Below are 14,736 nucleotides of genomic sequence, written 5' to 3'. Positions count from 1 at the left end.
CTTTGTCTATGCAACTTGCTATAGCTAGATCCCTTTAGTAAAGAATGCTTTGTAGTCAACTTTTAATTGCTTTATGGCAGACAAGTGCAGTTGGTACAGCCATCAATCCTTGGTTTTTCATGATGCTAGCTCTAGTACACCCATAAGTGCTTCAAAATTAGACTCAGGCTTTATAGTGGGCATTGGAAGAACCAGAGACATGGCACAGAGTGGAAATGCTTCTGGGAGTTAGATCTGAGAAGAAAATGGGAAGCAGCATGTTGTAGCAAGAGGATTTTATGCTTTGTCTTCTGATTTTGCTTAGAGTGAAGCATGGTGATCCAGTCTGTAGGTGCTTGATACATTGACCATACAGGCCAGATTCTCATATGAGGGGGAGGGACAAAATAGAGGAGAAATAATACATTTTTGGAAGCATATGCTACCAAAAGCATATGCATCCAAGTTTTTTGAGGAGTCAAAGAGGATCCAGAATTTTCATCCAACTGTGGAAAGAATGGCTGTTTCCCATCATGAAAAGGTGGAGGTCTTCAATGTGTTTCCCTTTGGAAAGGAGCATCACTTTGGTCTTGTCTGGATTCAGTTTGATCCATCTGTTCTTCGTTTAAGAGCTAATTTCCTGTAGTTATTCTGATGTTTTATAGTGATGATAGTTGCATCAGAAAATGAGATAAATAGTAGATTGTCAGTAACATACTGTTAGCAATTGAAGACATGCCATATCACTCTCTCTCTCAGCAGTCTCATGTAGATAGATGTAGACTGTAGGGATCCCTGTGTGATCCTGAAGATGAGGACCTTAGAGGAAGGGGTTCATATCCACCACCTTTTTTTGGATTACATGTGGAACAAAAGATGAAGTACTACCATGTTGCTGGGACTGTGTAATAGAAGATTCAATTGTCCGAGGCAGGAATCTGGAGATTGCACTTCCATGGTTGATGAAAGTTTTATAAATTACTCCAAGAAGTTGTCAGAATTTCCATCTGTAGTTTGTGTACCACTAGGAGCCCTGGCTCCTCCTTTGCCTCACAGTGCATATGATTATACTCAAACATCTTCACTTCTTGGTGGAACATCTTCTGCATCTGACATTGAGACCACAGGACCCTTCCTCCATGTTTTCTTTGCCCTGCCTCTTCCCCCCCCCCTTTTCTTTTTAAGTTCTGGTATTTATTTTGGTCCGTTACTATTGGTGTTCTGGTGTCTATCTTGGCTCTTCTGAAGTGTAGCTGTGCGAGGGTAGGGTTGAGATGGTATTGAATCATGCCTTAGTGATGCAGAAAGGTCCAGGTGTTTCATCTTCAAGGAGAGTGCAGTTGTGTTCTTTTTCTAAGTGAGAACTTTGCATTCAGAAGCAAGAACTTCAGATAATGTTTTTCTTACCCTTTGCTTAATGATGTTACTGTCTAAGCAACTGGCTGCAAATACCAGTTTGTGATGTTTATTCTAATGTGTGGTGTCCTGGAAGGGTGACTCCTCACCATAATGGTAGCAAAGACTTAGAAAAGTGGCACCTAATGGCATGTAAGGTTTTGGACAGCCTGGTTTGCCTGGGTTTTTTTAGATTCCCATGACCTACAAGTGTTGTACAGTGTAGTCTGTAGGGTTTGAATGCTTGGCCCTTACACAGATCGTAATAGCAGGCAAGCAGTGTTGGAGTGATGGTCTGAATACTGGGATGTTGTTTCATCCAATTTTTTAAAATGCTTCCAGTGTCATGAGAAAGCAGAAGAGTGTTACAGGGTGGCATACACCAGAGATGGGGAGGTAATGGCAGGAGTACTGAGCTATGGGTTCCCTAGCAAAAAGAGAATCAAAAGAATTGGGACATTCCAAACCAGAACAGAACCTCCTCATTTTCCTAAGGCTGTGAACAACTTATCTGTTTAGTTTTGGTTAATTTTATTTTCTGGAGGTAACACTTTCTGCATCTGACACTGAGACCACAGGACCCTTCCTTTTCTTATAATCAAATGATCAGGAGGAATGTGTATATCAGGATGAGACTGATAGTTTTTTCAGGACTATTGATAATATCTCATGCCACTGTAGTAGTTAAATATGAAGATTACTTGACATCCTTTGTTTCTGATGTTTTGCATAACATCAAGGTAATTTTGTAAGACTCAATTGTGGAGACAGATACTTTGCATGTCAAATCAAGGTGTCTGGATGGAAATTCTGAGGATAACCACAGGAAAGATTAATGGTTTCAAAATATGTGGATGAGCCTTACCTGTCAAATAGGTCAAAGCAAATCCCAATATTCAGATGCTTTCACTGCAGGCAGAATATTTGAAATGCAAATATTATAGCAGAGGCCTGTCTCTATTAAAGCCAAAATTTGAAGAAATGACCTCACTAAGAAGTAATTTTGTATCACAAAACATTAATGATACTTGGCCAATCTCTGTCTGCTATGGAGTGGAAACAGTGTAGTCAGCAAAATCAGTGATTTGTTTTCATGTGTTATATATACATGGATACATGCACATTGTCTGCATTGCAAAAAACCCCAAGCCTCTTCAACCAACAAGTTCATTGTTTATCAGGTGAAAAAAAATTTTTGTGTAGAACTGGCATAAATTAATCTGTCTGCTCTGCAGGTTTGTCTGTGTCCATTCAAAGATTAATCCTGTTTAATTTATTTCAGTGATTTATCAAGTTTATCCTTCTGCCTCTGACTTTTATCTGAAAGTATTTCAGCGTACTAAGCTGTGATGTGCTCAGGTTATGGTGCAGTTCCTTTCTCAAAAATGTTAGACTGTCATGGCTTACGTCAATATATGTGTGATTATAGAGCAAGATATTGTTGCTGATGTTGAGTGAACAATTTATTATTAATATAATTCATGAAGGATGAGTCTTTAGGTTTAGAACGGAGTATGGGGTAATGTGTGAATGAATAGGTTTGCCTCCTCGACTGCATAAGAGAAACATTATTCTTCCCTTGCTCTCCTACTTTGCTGATTAACACAAAGGAAGAGAAAAGCCATGAATCCTTCCTCTTTTGCTCCAGGTAGGTAGGTCAGGAAGAAACTCTTGCTTCGCTCTCTTTCAATAAATCATTATCAGAATAGGTTCCGTATGCCTACATGAAAGCTGGAGAGCTCATTCCTTACTCCCCTGAGCACCAGCAGACATGCAGATGTGTGCAGAGGGGTGCAGTCCCATGCATAGGCTCTCGTTATGCCTAGCAAGGCATTGTGAATGATGCCAGTTTTCCTTACTTTTATGTATTTATTAGACAATTTGAAGAAAATAGCACTCAACTTCACAAACTGCTGTTATATCTAGCTTCCCATAGAAAATGTCTAGTATTTTGTGAGTAGGGGACAGACCATTTAAATCACAAGATTTGTATTTATTTGTCTTCTCTGTCTGGAAAACTCTTTCCTTATAAGAAACTCCAAATAGAAGAATAAACACAAAATGCATAGAAGAAGAAAAATTCAAAAATTGCCTGAAACCTTGTAAATAAAGAAAAGTGCAACTTTAAATACGAAGTGTTTTCCATTAAAAAATGTTTTGTTCAATTTATTTAGTCATCTATGTAGGTTGTTATGTGCATGCCCATACATGCATGAACACACACACACACACACACACATACACATGTGGTAAGTTTGTGGTTGTACAGTTAGAAGAGTTTTGAGGAAAAAGTATCCTATTTACTGCTTAGTTATGTGACCAAAGCAGATCTGTAATATAAATCTCAGAAATTTCCATCCCATTGTTTTTTATTACTGAAGAAAGTAGATGAGGATGATAACAGTTGGATGCAAGAAGCAATCATATTTTCAGTATAAAAATAGTGCTATTCTTTAGTAAGCTATACTACTTAAAGGTATTAGGGGGATATACTGGCTTGCCCTGGATGGTTTTATTATTTTTCCTTAAAAATATCTTTTGTTTCCACCCCCCACTAAGAAAGAAGGAATGTTTCCCATTAAGATACGAAGTGAGGTTTTTTTTCACTTTTGCCTTTTATATAGGGATACTGAATATAAAGGACTACAGCTCTCCCTGGATCAGGTCACTGCTACCAAGCCGGCATTCTCATACGCAAATTCAACTCCGACCATAACGGATAATAGAAAGGGAAGCAAATCTCGCCTCTCAAGCACAAAGTCAAAATCAAGGACATCACCATACCCACAGGTAGTTGTCTTTGAAAAACAAAATTAAATCTTTTTTAATATCTTGATTTTAACTGCTATTTTACCCAAGTAATTAGAATGGGCTAAAGAACGTGTTACTCAAATGGAATAAAGGATGACAGGTTATAAGATCTTGAGAGAGGAATATGTTTCTTTAAACTGTTTCTCAAAAGCTAGAAACATTTATATTTCAGCATGCATAATAAATCATTATCAACAACAACAGCACATGGCTCAGAGTTAACGAGGAGCGGACAAAAGGACAAGCAAAAATGTTGGTTTTGAAATACTTTGGTTTGAGAGGACTGTGAGTTTTGCCATTTGAGAAAGCTTGCTTTTTCTTACTCACTCCTTAATAATTCCAACATATCTAGAAAGCTGCCAGATGTTTGACAGCAGTTTAATACTGAAATCTTAGTCAGGAAAAGTGAGTTTTGAGGAGGGAAAGCAACAAGCTAACTTGCTGGACTGGAACAAGAAAGCTTTTCTATGTACAAAGCTTTGAAAGGGAGAAAGCATTAGGAGGTGGCCATTGGCATCAGTAGGCTTTAATTTCCCAGATTTCATTTTCAGGCCTAATGTGAAAGGAACATGTCCCTGCTTGGCGAATGGACTAGACTTGATTTGGTCTCTGAACTGGAGCTTACATAATATGTTTATGCAACTGATTTTTGCAGACAATGTGCATACTTACATTATCAACCCTTTGGCTCAAATAAGTCTGTTTGTTGAAATAACCATTATGTTTAGTGAATAATGATGCAAGTCTTATTGACCGTATGCCATCACACAATGGATATAAATGTGTGCATTCATGATGTAATATTGAAGAGCTATGTATTTTTAAAGAGTCCAGGTCAATATTTAACTGATAATGACCTTGATGACTACAGTTTCTCTGCAGGCACAGTGTTTTCTAAACTGACCACTAAGAGTGTACAATATGAACCCAAGTGTTTACATCACTTCCTTGTTTTCTTTCTTTTTCCCCTCAAAAGTACCAAGGGTAAGAATTTCAGTTAAATGACATCTGCTATTGGCACAGGGAATATTTAACCAAGTGCATAGACATGAACTCGGATTCTTCATTTTAAGAATCTAATTATGCCAGAGGTTGTTGTGGCTCTTGTTGTTTAATAATTTGTTCACATACATTTCCGTGGGTTGTTAAAGAAGAGTTTTTCTCTAGAATGCGGTACACCAAACAATTGTAATGAAACTGCTTTAAAGCATTGGGAAAGATACCTATAATTAATTCTAAATTAGAGTTTTGAGGTGGCCATCTTTGATTTAATGAAATTACTCTTAATCTCCCCTTATATAGTCCTTTCAGAAGTCCTCATTTGCTAGCAGGACAATCCCAATTGAAGACCTGTTATCCTTCCACATCAATTCACTTTCTGAAAGTGTGACCTTCATCAGTACCTCCTTAATCTCCTTGCAACCAGAAAAAATCTTGACCTAGTGCAACGTTGAGACTGTTGGTTTATCAGGGATTGTTGTCTGAAGGCTCAGGATGTTTAGTCTCCAGTTTCATTTTGCATCCTCATTACCAGCTGCCTGGTAGTAAAGTCACAGATTTCATCATTCAAAAAGAAGCAGCCGCACTAGTTGCCAGTATCTTGAAAAATGGTCATTCCGTTCATTGTAGCACATCACCACAAGCAACGTTGGCAGCTTGGCTTTGCATCCCTCTCATCCTTCTCCACCACTGAATAAACTGTTGAAAGACTGAGAAAAGCTGTTTTGAAGAACATGCAGCAGGTGGTATGGCCTGTGTCCCTCAGTCTCCAGTCCATGTAATTTGCCAGTCAGTTGCTGAGGATTAGAGTGTGACTCAAAAGCCACAGCAGAAAAGTGGAGGCATGGATTTTGGCTTACAAGGGGGCCTGGGTTTTGGTGGAGGAAGGAAGCAGGAAGTTACCAGTAAAATAATGGCAGTGGGCAAAGTTTTTCTTAAAGTTAAGGGCACCTAGGAGATTTAAAATATACATACTTTCTTTTTAATTTCTTTCTCCTTAGTATTTACTTTGTTTCACTCTTGAAGAGAAAAGGAAATCATGTGCTTTATTGGGTGTTGACTGACAATCCTCTCCCTTGCCAGCTCTGTGCCCCTAGGATAGATACATGAGATGTGAATTGTAAGAAAACCGTGATAATAAGTTTCAGCTGTATGTTTAATACTAGGGCAAAAAATGGATGTTTTGGTCACCGAAGACAGTGTTAATGCTTTTTTTCCTCAAATCTTATGAAAAAGCAGTCATAGTGTAGTATGGCACTTGTAGATTGTTCATGGAAAAACTGAGTTTGTTAAATTGGCGGTGTTGGTCTGCATCTGATTAACAGAGTGACTTTAGTACAGTGGGCTGGTGAGTTTTGTGAAGCCAGTCCCAGGGCAATGGAAGGTCAAACAGAGAGAAGGGCAACCCAAAATTCATGAGATAGCTCTAGACTTGCCCAAACACATTGAACAGTGATCTTCTAGTTCTGTCTTACCAGAGAGGTGGAGAGCTGAAAGAGGAGGTGAAAAAATGTGAAAAATGACGACTTAAGAGAGATTTTGCATAAAAAGAAAGTTCTGATTTGGGTCAAAAGATGCCTGCAGTCTTCCTCCATAATAATAATCATTGTGAGTGGCTCTCAAAATCTGTCCCTGGACCTCATTTATTTTGTGTTCCCAAAAGCTAGCCCTGGACCTCATTTATTCTATACACAGGAAATAACAACAAGATTGGAAAAACGTTTTAATTGTGATCGTCTGAACTGCTTTGGAGTTTAATCTCTCATTAATGATGATTGTTTAAAGAAAATATTTTAAATTGTCTGTAGTCTGCCTCTAATGGAAATGTTTTATGGTCAGGTCTGGGTAAATGTTTATTGCTTCATATCTCATCTTGTTCTTGGATAAAGGTTATATGTATATAAAATGAACACATGCATATAAGTAAGGATGTACCCAAGGGCTGTTGGATGGGAGCTTTGGTGTGCATCACAGCATGCATGAATTTTTGGAATTAAGACCCTTCTCTAGTAGGTGTATATTAATCCACCTGATTTTGGAGGTAAATTGATTTTACAGCTCCTTTAAACAGATAATCTGGATTAATTCTGCAATATCACCCAGTGGAGTAAAGATCACAGAATCAGGCTGAATTCTAGTCAACTTTCAAAAAAATTATTATTTTTATTTATTTCTTCCTGTAGCCTAAAGCTTTGGGAACTTCCAGTGTATTCAAAAGCAAAGCATACCCCACTTTTTATAGTAAACATAACTCCTGATCTGGTGAAGAGTCACCAGCAGTGGGGGTTATTTTAATGGACATGCTGTATTACTTTAATCTAAGCCTTTCACCATCTGTTCTGCCTATAACAGTGAATGCAAAAAGAACATATTTTACATTTCAGGATTACATTAGTAAAAAGTAAGATAAAAGTGATTTAAAAGCATGCATATGTTCTTAGTACAATGCAGTCTGCATCTGTTATGTTTTTTCTCATGGCTAAGACACAAATCAAGAGGAAAGCTGCTGTTGCTGATGTAGTGAAAGTTTTTCATGGAAAAGAGGGCTCTGAGAGGGTTTCACCATATATTTAATGTTTATAATGATAAAAACCTGAGGTGGCTGCCAGAAAAATCAGATATCTATAACATCTATTGTTTGAGCATCTGGCATGGTGTGTAGAGCAGGCTGATGTTGCGTTGTATGACAGGATGAGAGCTCAAGCCAGCGGGACACCTGCAGGAATGAAAGGTCAGGAAAAAGAAAATCACCCCCAAAATACTACAATTGTCAACTGTCCATGGGCTTTCATAAAATAATCTCTTCTTAGGTGTGGAATTGATATTTTCCTATTTCCCTGCCAATTCAGCTCTCCTGAAGTTTTTGTTTGTTTTGTGGATTTTGTTTTGTTTTGTTCTGAGTGAAAAAAGCATCAATGATGGCCTGTAACCCTTTTCTCTGTCAGTGCTAATCCCGCCTTTGTACTCTCACTGCGATGGTACACTGGATTAGCAGCCTGGAAGACATTTCTGCATCTGGAGGTGGCAATTCAGTTTCCATAAACCAGCTGGAGGACAATTTAATTTATTTATTGTTGTTGTTTATGCCAGAAGACAATCCAGAAATCACCTGAAGTGATTTCAGATGTTGCCTGTCTGAAGTTCTTTATCATGTTTAACTTCTGTCTGCTGGTTGAACTCTGTCAAAAAAACCCCAAAAATAATAATTTCTGCCTGATAGGAGTCAGAAGGCAAAAATTAGCAGCAAGGAAAACACTTCTAGTGAGGAAGGATTTGAATTAAAAAGATGTATGTATTTTCACTAATTTTAATTGACCATAATTTTCATTAAATCTGATTCCATTTTCTATGGTCTTTCATCACTTGACATGTGGGAGCCTAATTCTGACTTGAGAGATAGTGTTTCCAACTCCCGTTTCAGCAAAGCAGTATCTTTGATCATCCTTTCATTTCTCCCCCTGTCAACATGTCACGCATGCCCGTATTTGGAGTCTCCACCTGTCAACATCAGACTCCCAGAAGAGGCAGCAGTAGGACTGCAGCAGTAGAGGCGGCCTGATGATGCCAAATAGAGATGTGATTAGCTTTAAAGGGAATTAGACATATTTTTGGCCTATGTCTGCTTATGTTGTATCTTAAGAATAAGCAGCCATATCAAACCACAGTAGCCAATGTGGTCTGCAAGCAATTCACTGTGTTAATTTAGTTCTGTCTATAGCCTCGCAGCTGCTACGGGTCAAATCTCAAATAATTGTCATTTACATCAAGTACAAATATGCATGAAGTATTGTTGGTCTTAACTAAATGGTTATATGACATTACATGGTGCATTTCTGATATACTGAACATGTACCCTTTGAAATGGTTTCCTTTTCTTTGAGAAAAGTGCATGAAGGCCTGTGCGATTGAATCCTTGTGGTGAGGTTCAAGATAAAATAAAAGAGCAAGTTTTCAATTAAATGAAGTAATTCCCTTCAAGAGAAGCTAGGTTGGACCCTGATGTATCCTTAAAAAGAGAGAACTAATAGAAGAGTATCTGTTAGAGCTAAATGAAATTAAGAATTTTCAGTTTGAAAGAATCTCTAGCAGTTATTATCATCACAAACTGTGCAAAAAATAAAATTTCGTAACAGTATTATTAGAAATGAATTTTCCTTATCCTCCTCAGAAATATATGCTATCAGTTTTGGTTTTAATAAGAAAATAGATGAACTTCTGACTTTTTTTTATACTTACATTTATTATCTTATATTTCATCTTAACTTTTTAAATTAAAAAAAATCTAGTTTATAAAAATCAAACTCAAAAAGAGCACTAAAAAGAACTCTGAAATTAAGAATAGGTACAGAAGTAATTTTATTTTTGTCAATTTCCTTTTAAACTAAAATTTAAGAGTCAAAATTTTATTAACAATTTCTAAGCTTTAATTGAAATCTTAATTTCATCTAAATATATTTGTCAAAAAGTTTACAATAATTCACTTTGTACTTATGAAGATATCTTAGTGATTAAGCAGATCTAAGCATTAGATTTGAAATGATAATAGAAGAATTAGACTTTACAGTTGGTCACATAACACTATGATGGCTGAACAAAGTTCCTGGTTAACTTATACTGAGTTACTGACATTTAATGTAACTCTTTTGTTGCTCTGTAGCTATCTTACCTCCATGCAAAATCATATTTATCCTTTCATCTCTGAGACCTTGTGCTGAATATGGTGGCACTAACTTTCTGGCCTCCTCCATATCTACTTGGTAGGCTTTTTGCCCATGGATATTCTTCTGAAAACTAATAACAAAATATAATCGAGCTCCTCAAAGCCATGACCCTTTCTTTCTTACCTTTAAATAACCCCTTGTGTTAACAAACAGTGTTCATAAATATGAACTGGGATACTGAAAAAATACCCAATTAAATGCCAAAACTGAAGTAGTTCCACTACTGATGTTGCACAGATGGTTTAAGTTTCTGTAAGTCAAACATCTGGTCAGTACTTTCAATTGGTAAGTGCACAAAACCTTGATCCAGGCTGATAATGAGGAGTTTCGTAGCAACTCAATCTAATGAAAAGGAAGGTAAGCTTATGTTTTCAGGAGAGAAAGGCCTAATGTCTATTAAAGGAAAAGGCAGAGTGGGCATCTGGAAAGTGAGTGATGGAAGGGGAGAATTCCAGGGTTTCATATTGTAATACATTGATTTGTGACACAAGTGTTCAGTACTGAAGAGGTAAGCATGAACAGCTTTGGTCTCATCCCAATCTATAATCATGGGTGAAATTGATTTAAAGATATTCCATGGAGTTGGACAGTTCCAATAAATAAAAATATTTTGAAATGAGATAGCTAAATCCTAGGAGGTTTAATAAACTTTTTTTTTCTTTTTTTTTTTTTTCCCAGAAAGTAACTACAAGTTTAAAACATTTATTATGAATATCTAGAAATTTGTGACATTTAACTTAACGCTTACTTCTCTCTAACCAAATGCTCATGCTCCTACTCTGTCTGCTTTTCCAACCACCTGCTGACTTCATCTTCTGTGTAGGGAAGGCCCTGCTTGAACAGGACTGCCAAAATGCCCACTCTGCCTGCTTTGGCTAGAGATTGCCTTTTCTGGCAAATAGTTTCTGGATTTTCCTTGTTCCCACATTGGAACAGAGCTGTCATTTTTGGCTTCCTACTCATCTGCCATCACTTTGGAGCTTTACTCTGTGGTAGTGTTGGTAGTCCTAGGATCTACAGGAAGCTTTCTTTTCGCTAATAATAGGAGGGTAGAAGTTCCAAGATACCACTCCATGTAAGAAAAAAAAATCAGCAACAAAATAGGAGGAAAAGAGAGGGAACCCTTAGAAAAAGAACTTTGAATACCTTCAGTTTCAGTTTAATATGCGAAGATGCTCCAGGAGTGGTGTTATTTCAGTCCCTTTTGGAAGCGTTTTGCTGGGGAGCACTTGAGCACCATTCCTAAGCATAAGCACCAGCTTTCAAAGCAATAAGAAAAACCTGGACATATTAAAAAAATATTGAATCGCAACATTGATGTTGCAGAGCCTAATATCACACATCATAAAGGAGATGGCTATTAAGGGTTGACATGGGATGTTTTAGACTTTCATGAGGTCTGTCCTGTCATCTGTGGGCTCATTACAGTGTTGTACAGGAAAGGACTAGGAGTCCAATCAGAAGGTGCAGACGTGTGGGCTTGCTCACAAAAATCACCCCATCACACGCGTACTCTGTGTTTTCACTGCAGTTACTCACAGATTTCTCTCAGGCGCAGTAATTTCCCCGCTTCTTCTCCTGTTTTGCAGTATTCTGGATTTCACACCGAGAGATCCGAGTCTGACCACGAGAGCCAGTGGGGCGGGAGCCCCCTGACCGACACGGCTTCTCCCCAGCTCCTGGAGCCTGTGGACAGACCGAGCTCCCAGCACCACGACGTCTCCTGTGCCTACAGACAGTACTCAGACCGCAGTGCTCTCTGCTATGGTTTTGCACTCGATCACTCCAGGCTGGCCGATGACAGACACTTCCATACTCAGGCCTGTGAAGGAGGCAGATGTGAAGCTGGTCGGTATTTCCTGGGCACCCCACAGCCAGGAAGGGAGAGCTGGTGGGGTTCTCGTTCAGCATTGCCTCTGACTAAGTCATCCCCTGAGAGCAGAGAAGCATATGAAAACAGCATGCCCCACATAACGTCAGTGCACAGGATTCATGGTAAGAGACAACAAGGATTTTCAGAAGTGGCACCACGTCAGATAAAGCAACATGATGTAAGCATGCAGCTGTTTATGTGAGAGACAGAAAATTAGACTCTCGATGCATGTCCTTGTCTCAGACATTGCGTCTATGGAGATGAGGAATACTTACAGTTCAATTTGAGTTTGACAGTCTGGCTTATGTGCAGCAAAATATAATTTTGTTAGTATATTTTTTAGCCTGTAAAATTAAGGTGGGAATATCTGACTGGTGAGATCTTAAGGATGATCTTAAAAATAGGAACAATTTTATACACTCGATAGAAATGTGTTATTTATTTGACTTAATATCAAAGTACTTTGGATAGAATATATTTAGCACAAAATTAGTTAGAACTAAACCCAAGCTAGATATTAAAAAAACCTTTAAAGTCTTTGGAGAAATTGTTCTCCAAATGACTTCTTTGCTCTGTCCTGGTTATCATTAGATTCTGTAAGTTTTGCTGTTTACTTTTATTTAAAATTGGTAATTCAAATAAACATTACTTTTGGTTTCAGAAATTTCTCCCCAGCTATAACTTTTAGTCAATTTGAGTCTCTCCATCCTTTCAGCACCAAACCTGAAGCCTTGCTTGGTGTCTGGCAGGTTGCAGCCTCAGTGCATTAGCACGTCTTCAGAGGCTGAAACTGAGCAAAAATTCACAGCGAAAGGCTGATCTTGGATTTGGATAAATTCAAAGTACCTTGAGTTTAAAGGGTAGGCTGAGAGTTGAAAGATTGCAACTGACCCAAAAATCAGTGTATAAGGTTTTAAGGATAGATTCCAGCATAAAAAAAAAAAAAAATCTACTAAAATAATCTGTCAAAACATAGGTTTCCCATTCTAAAAGTTTATACAGTAAATATTTGTGTGTGATATCATGTTTTCCCAGTAATCCTGTCTACCAGCTATGGGTTCTTATGCTTCTAAAGAAGAATAACTGCGTCATTACTTCTATTTATTGTTGTGTAACCTGCATCAAGTCACCATGGGGCCACAAACTACTCCACAATACTTTATTTGTCTATGTTTTAGCTCCTGAAAAGTGCTAAGAAGACACAGTGGACTCATGTACACTTTTAATTCCTTGAGATTTTTGTTTTCACCACAGTCCAAATTCACTCAGACTTTGCTGGTGCAAAGAGATAGTGAGGGATCACGGGCCTGAACATCTGTATCATGGGCACTTTGATGTGCCCTAGGGTACCCTGCTTTGGCCTCTAGCTGCTCCACGAGACACAGAATTCCTGTAGAGTTGGTGCTGCATCTGCTGGGCTCACGCAGATGCTTGGTTACCCTAGACCATCTTAGATGGCACTGAATGTCTGTGTTGAGGTGCTTAGATCTCTTCTTTGTATATTTTCAGCTGAAAACTAGAAAACTGAAACTAGAGGTTGTCACTGAAAAGCAAGGGGTCTACCATGGTCATTTTTCGTGACTTTGTTAAGAGTCAGTTGCCTCTGTCTTGGTTTTCTGTTTGTAAAATAACATTCAGAGTACTTGTTCTTCAAGATTGCTTACCTCTTTCAACCTCAATGCTTCTCCCCTTTCTCTCTTTCCTAGGGAGAGGACACTGGGATGAGGACAGTGTTGTTAGCTCTCCTGATCCTGGCTCTGCCAGTGAATCAGGTGACCGGTACCGTGCTGAGCAATATCAGAGCAGCCCACATGAGCCCAGCAAAATTGAAACTCTAATAAGAGCCACCCAGCAAATGATTAAAGAGGAAGAAAACAGACTACAGCTGCGGAAAACGACTCCTGATCCGCTGGTGTCCATTAATGGCACAGGGAAGAAGCATGCTATCTGTTTTGCGAACTACCCTCAGCAGCAGTTGGCAGGGGATGTCTGCCGTGTCCCGATGGTTGCCAACACTCCTCCCTGTGAACACATCCAGCAACGAGACGGAAAGATTATGAGCCCACATGAAAATGACTATGACAACAGCCCCACAGCACTGTCTAGGATAAGCAGCCCCAATTCTGACCGGATATCAAAATCTAGCTTGGTACTAGCTAAAGACTACCTGCATTCAGACATGTCCCCTCATCAAACCCCAGGGGACCACCCAGCAGCCTCTCCAAGTTATTACAGCTCCCACAGGCAGTACTTTGATAAGCATGCTTACACATTAACTGGATATGCCCTGGAGCATTTATATGACACTGAAACCATCAGAAACTATTCACTAGGCTGTAATGGATCACACTTTGATGTGACTTCTCACTTAAGGATGCAGCAAGATCCAGCGCAAGGACACAAGGGGACATCTGTTATAATAACCAATGGAAGCTGACATTTTTTTTCTAAAAAGTTTTGTGCTTTAAAAAATAACATTTGAGATTGAATTGGAAGATATTATATGTTTTCATGCCCTTGTCGTTACCAGCATTTGATATACCACAGTGCACTAGAAAGAATAATCTAAGGTTTGGGGGGAAAAGTTACTTGACACACATTACTTTTAAAAAATAAAAATGCACTGGCATGCAGGGTTAGAGTGAATGGAACTAAACTCAAAGCTAGTGCCATGCAAGGTGAGAAGGATGGAAGAGGTCTAGGCAGGAAGTGCTTGGGGCAGGCCAGCAGAGCAATTTATGCACATTGTGTAAGAGGTAGTCTTTGGAAATGCTGCCAAGGGCAGGCCTTCTGAACTGTGTGTGCCCCACATGTTCCAGCCAACAAAACTGCTATGCACTCTTTTTACGCAGAAAGTTGGAATGAGTTCCTTCAAAACACACATCAATATATGTGCTTCTGGTGATCTGTTTATTCCCTAATGGCCACGTGTGTTACCCTGCTTCATGGAATAAAGCA

The 14,736-nt window shown here is 38.7% G+C and overlaps 1 protein-coding gene across 1 annotated transcript in view; it reads left to right on the top strand.

Annotated features, from left to right (window-relative positions):
* SIM1 (SIM bHLH transcription factor 1) overlaps nt 1–14,314 on the top strand; it is a 45,428-nt gene extending 31,114 nt beyond the window's left edge. Inside the window, exons 9-11 of the mRNA XM_065632033.1 lie at nt 3,999–4,164; nt 11,495–11,900; nt 13,485–14,314. Of these exons, the coding sequence (XP_065488105.1) occupies nt 3,999–4,164; nt 11,495–11,900; nt 13,485–14,215 (1,303 nt within the window). The 3' untranslated portion in view covers nt 14,216–14,314. The remainder of the gene's footprint in view (nt 1–3,998; nt 4,165–11,494; nt 11,901–13,484) is intronic.
* The last annotated feature ends 422 nt before the right edge of the window (nt 14,315–14,736 follow it).

This window comes from Caloenas nicobarica, chromosome 3 (genome assembly GCF_036013445.1).
Source record: "Caloenas nicobarica isolate bCalNic1 chromosome 3, bCalNic1.hap1, whole genome shotgun sequence".
In the NCBI taxonomy this organism is placed as follows: Eukaryota; Metazoa; Chordata; class Aves; order Columbiformes; family Columbidae; genus Caloenas; species Caloenas nicobarica.
Note: the sequence above shows the minus strand (reverse complement) of the source record. Positions and strands in the feature narration are given on the sequence as shown.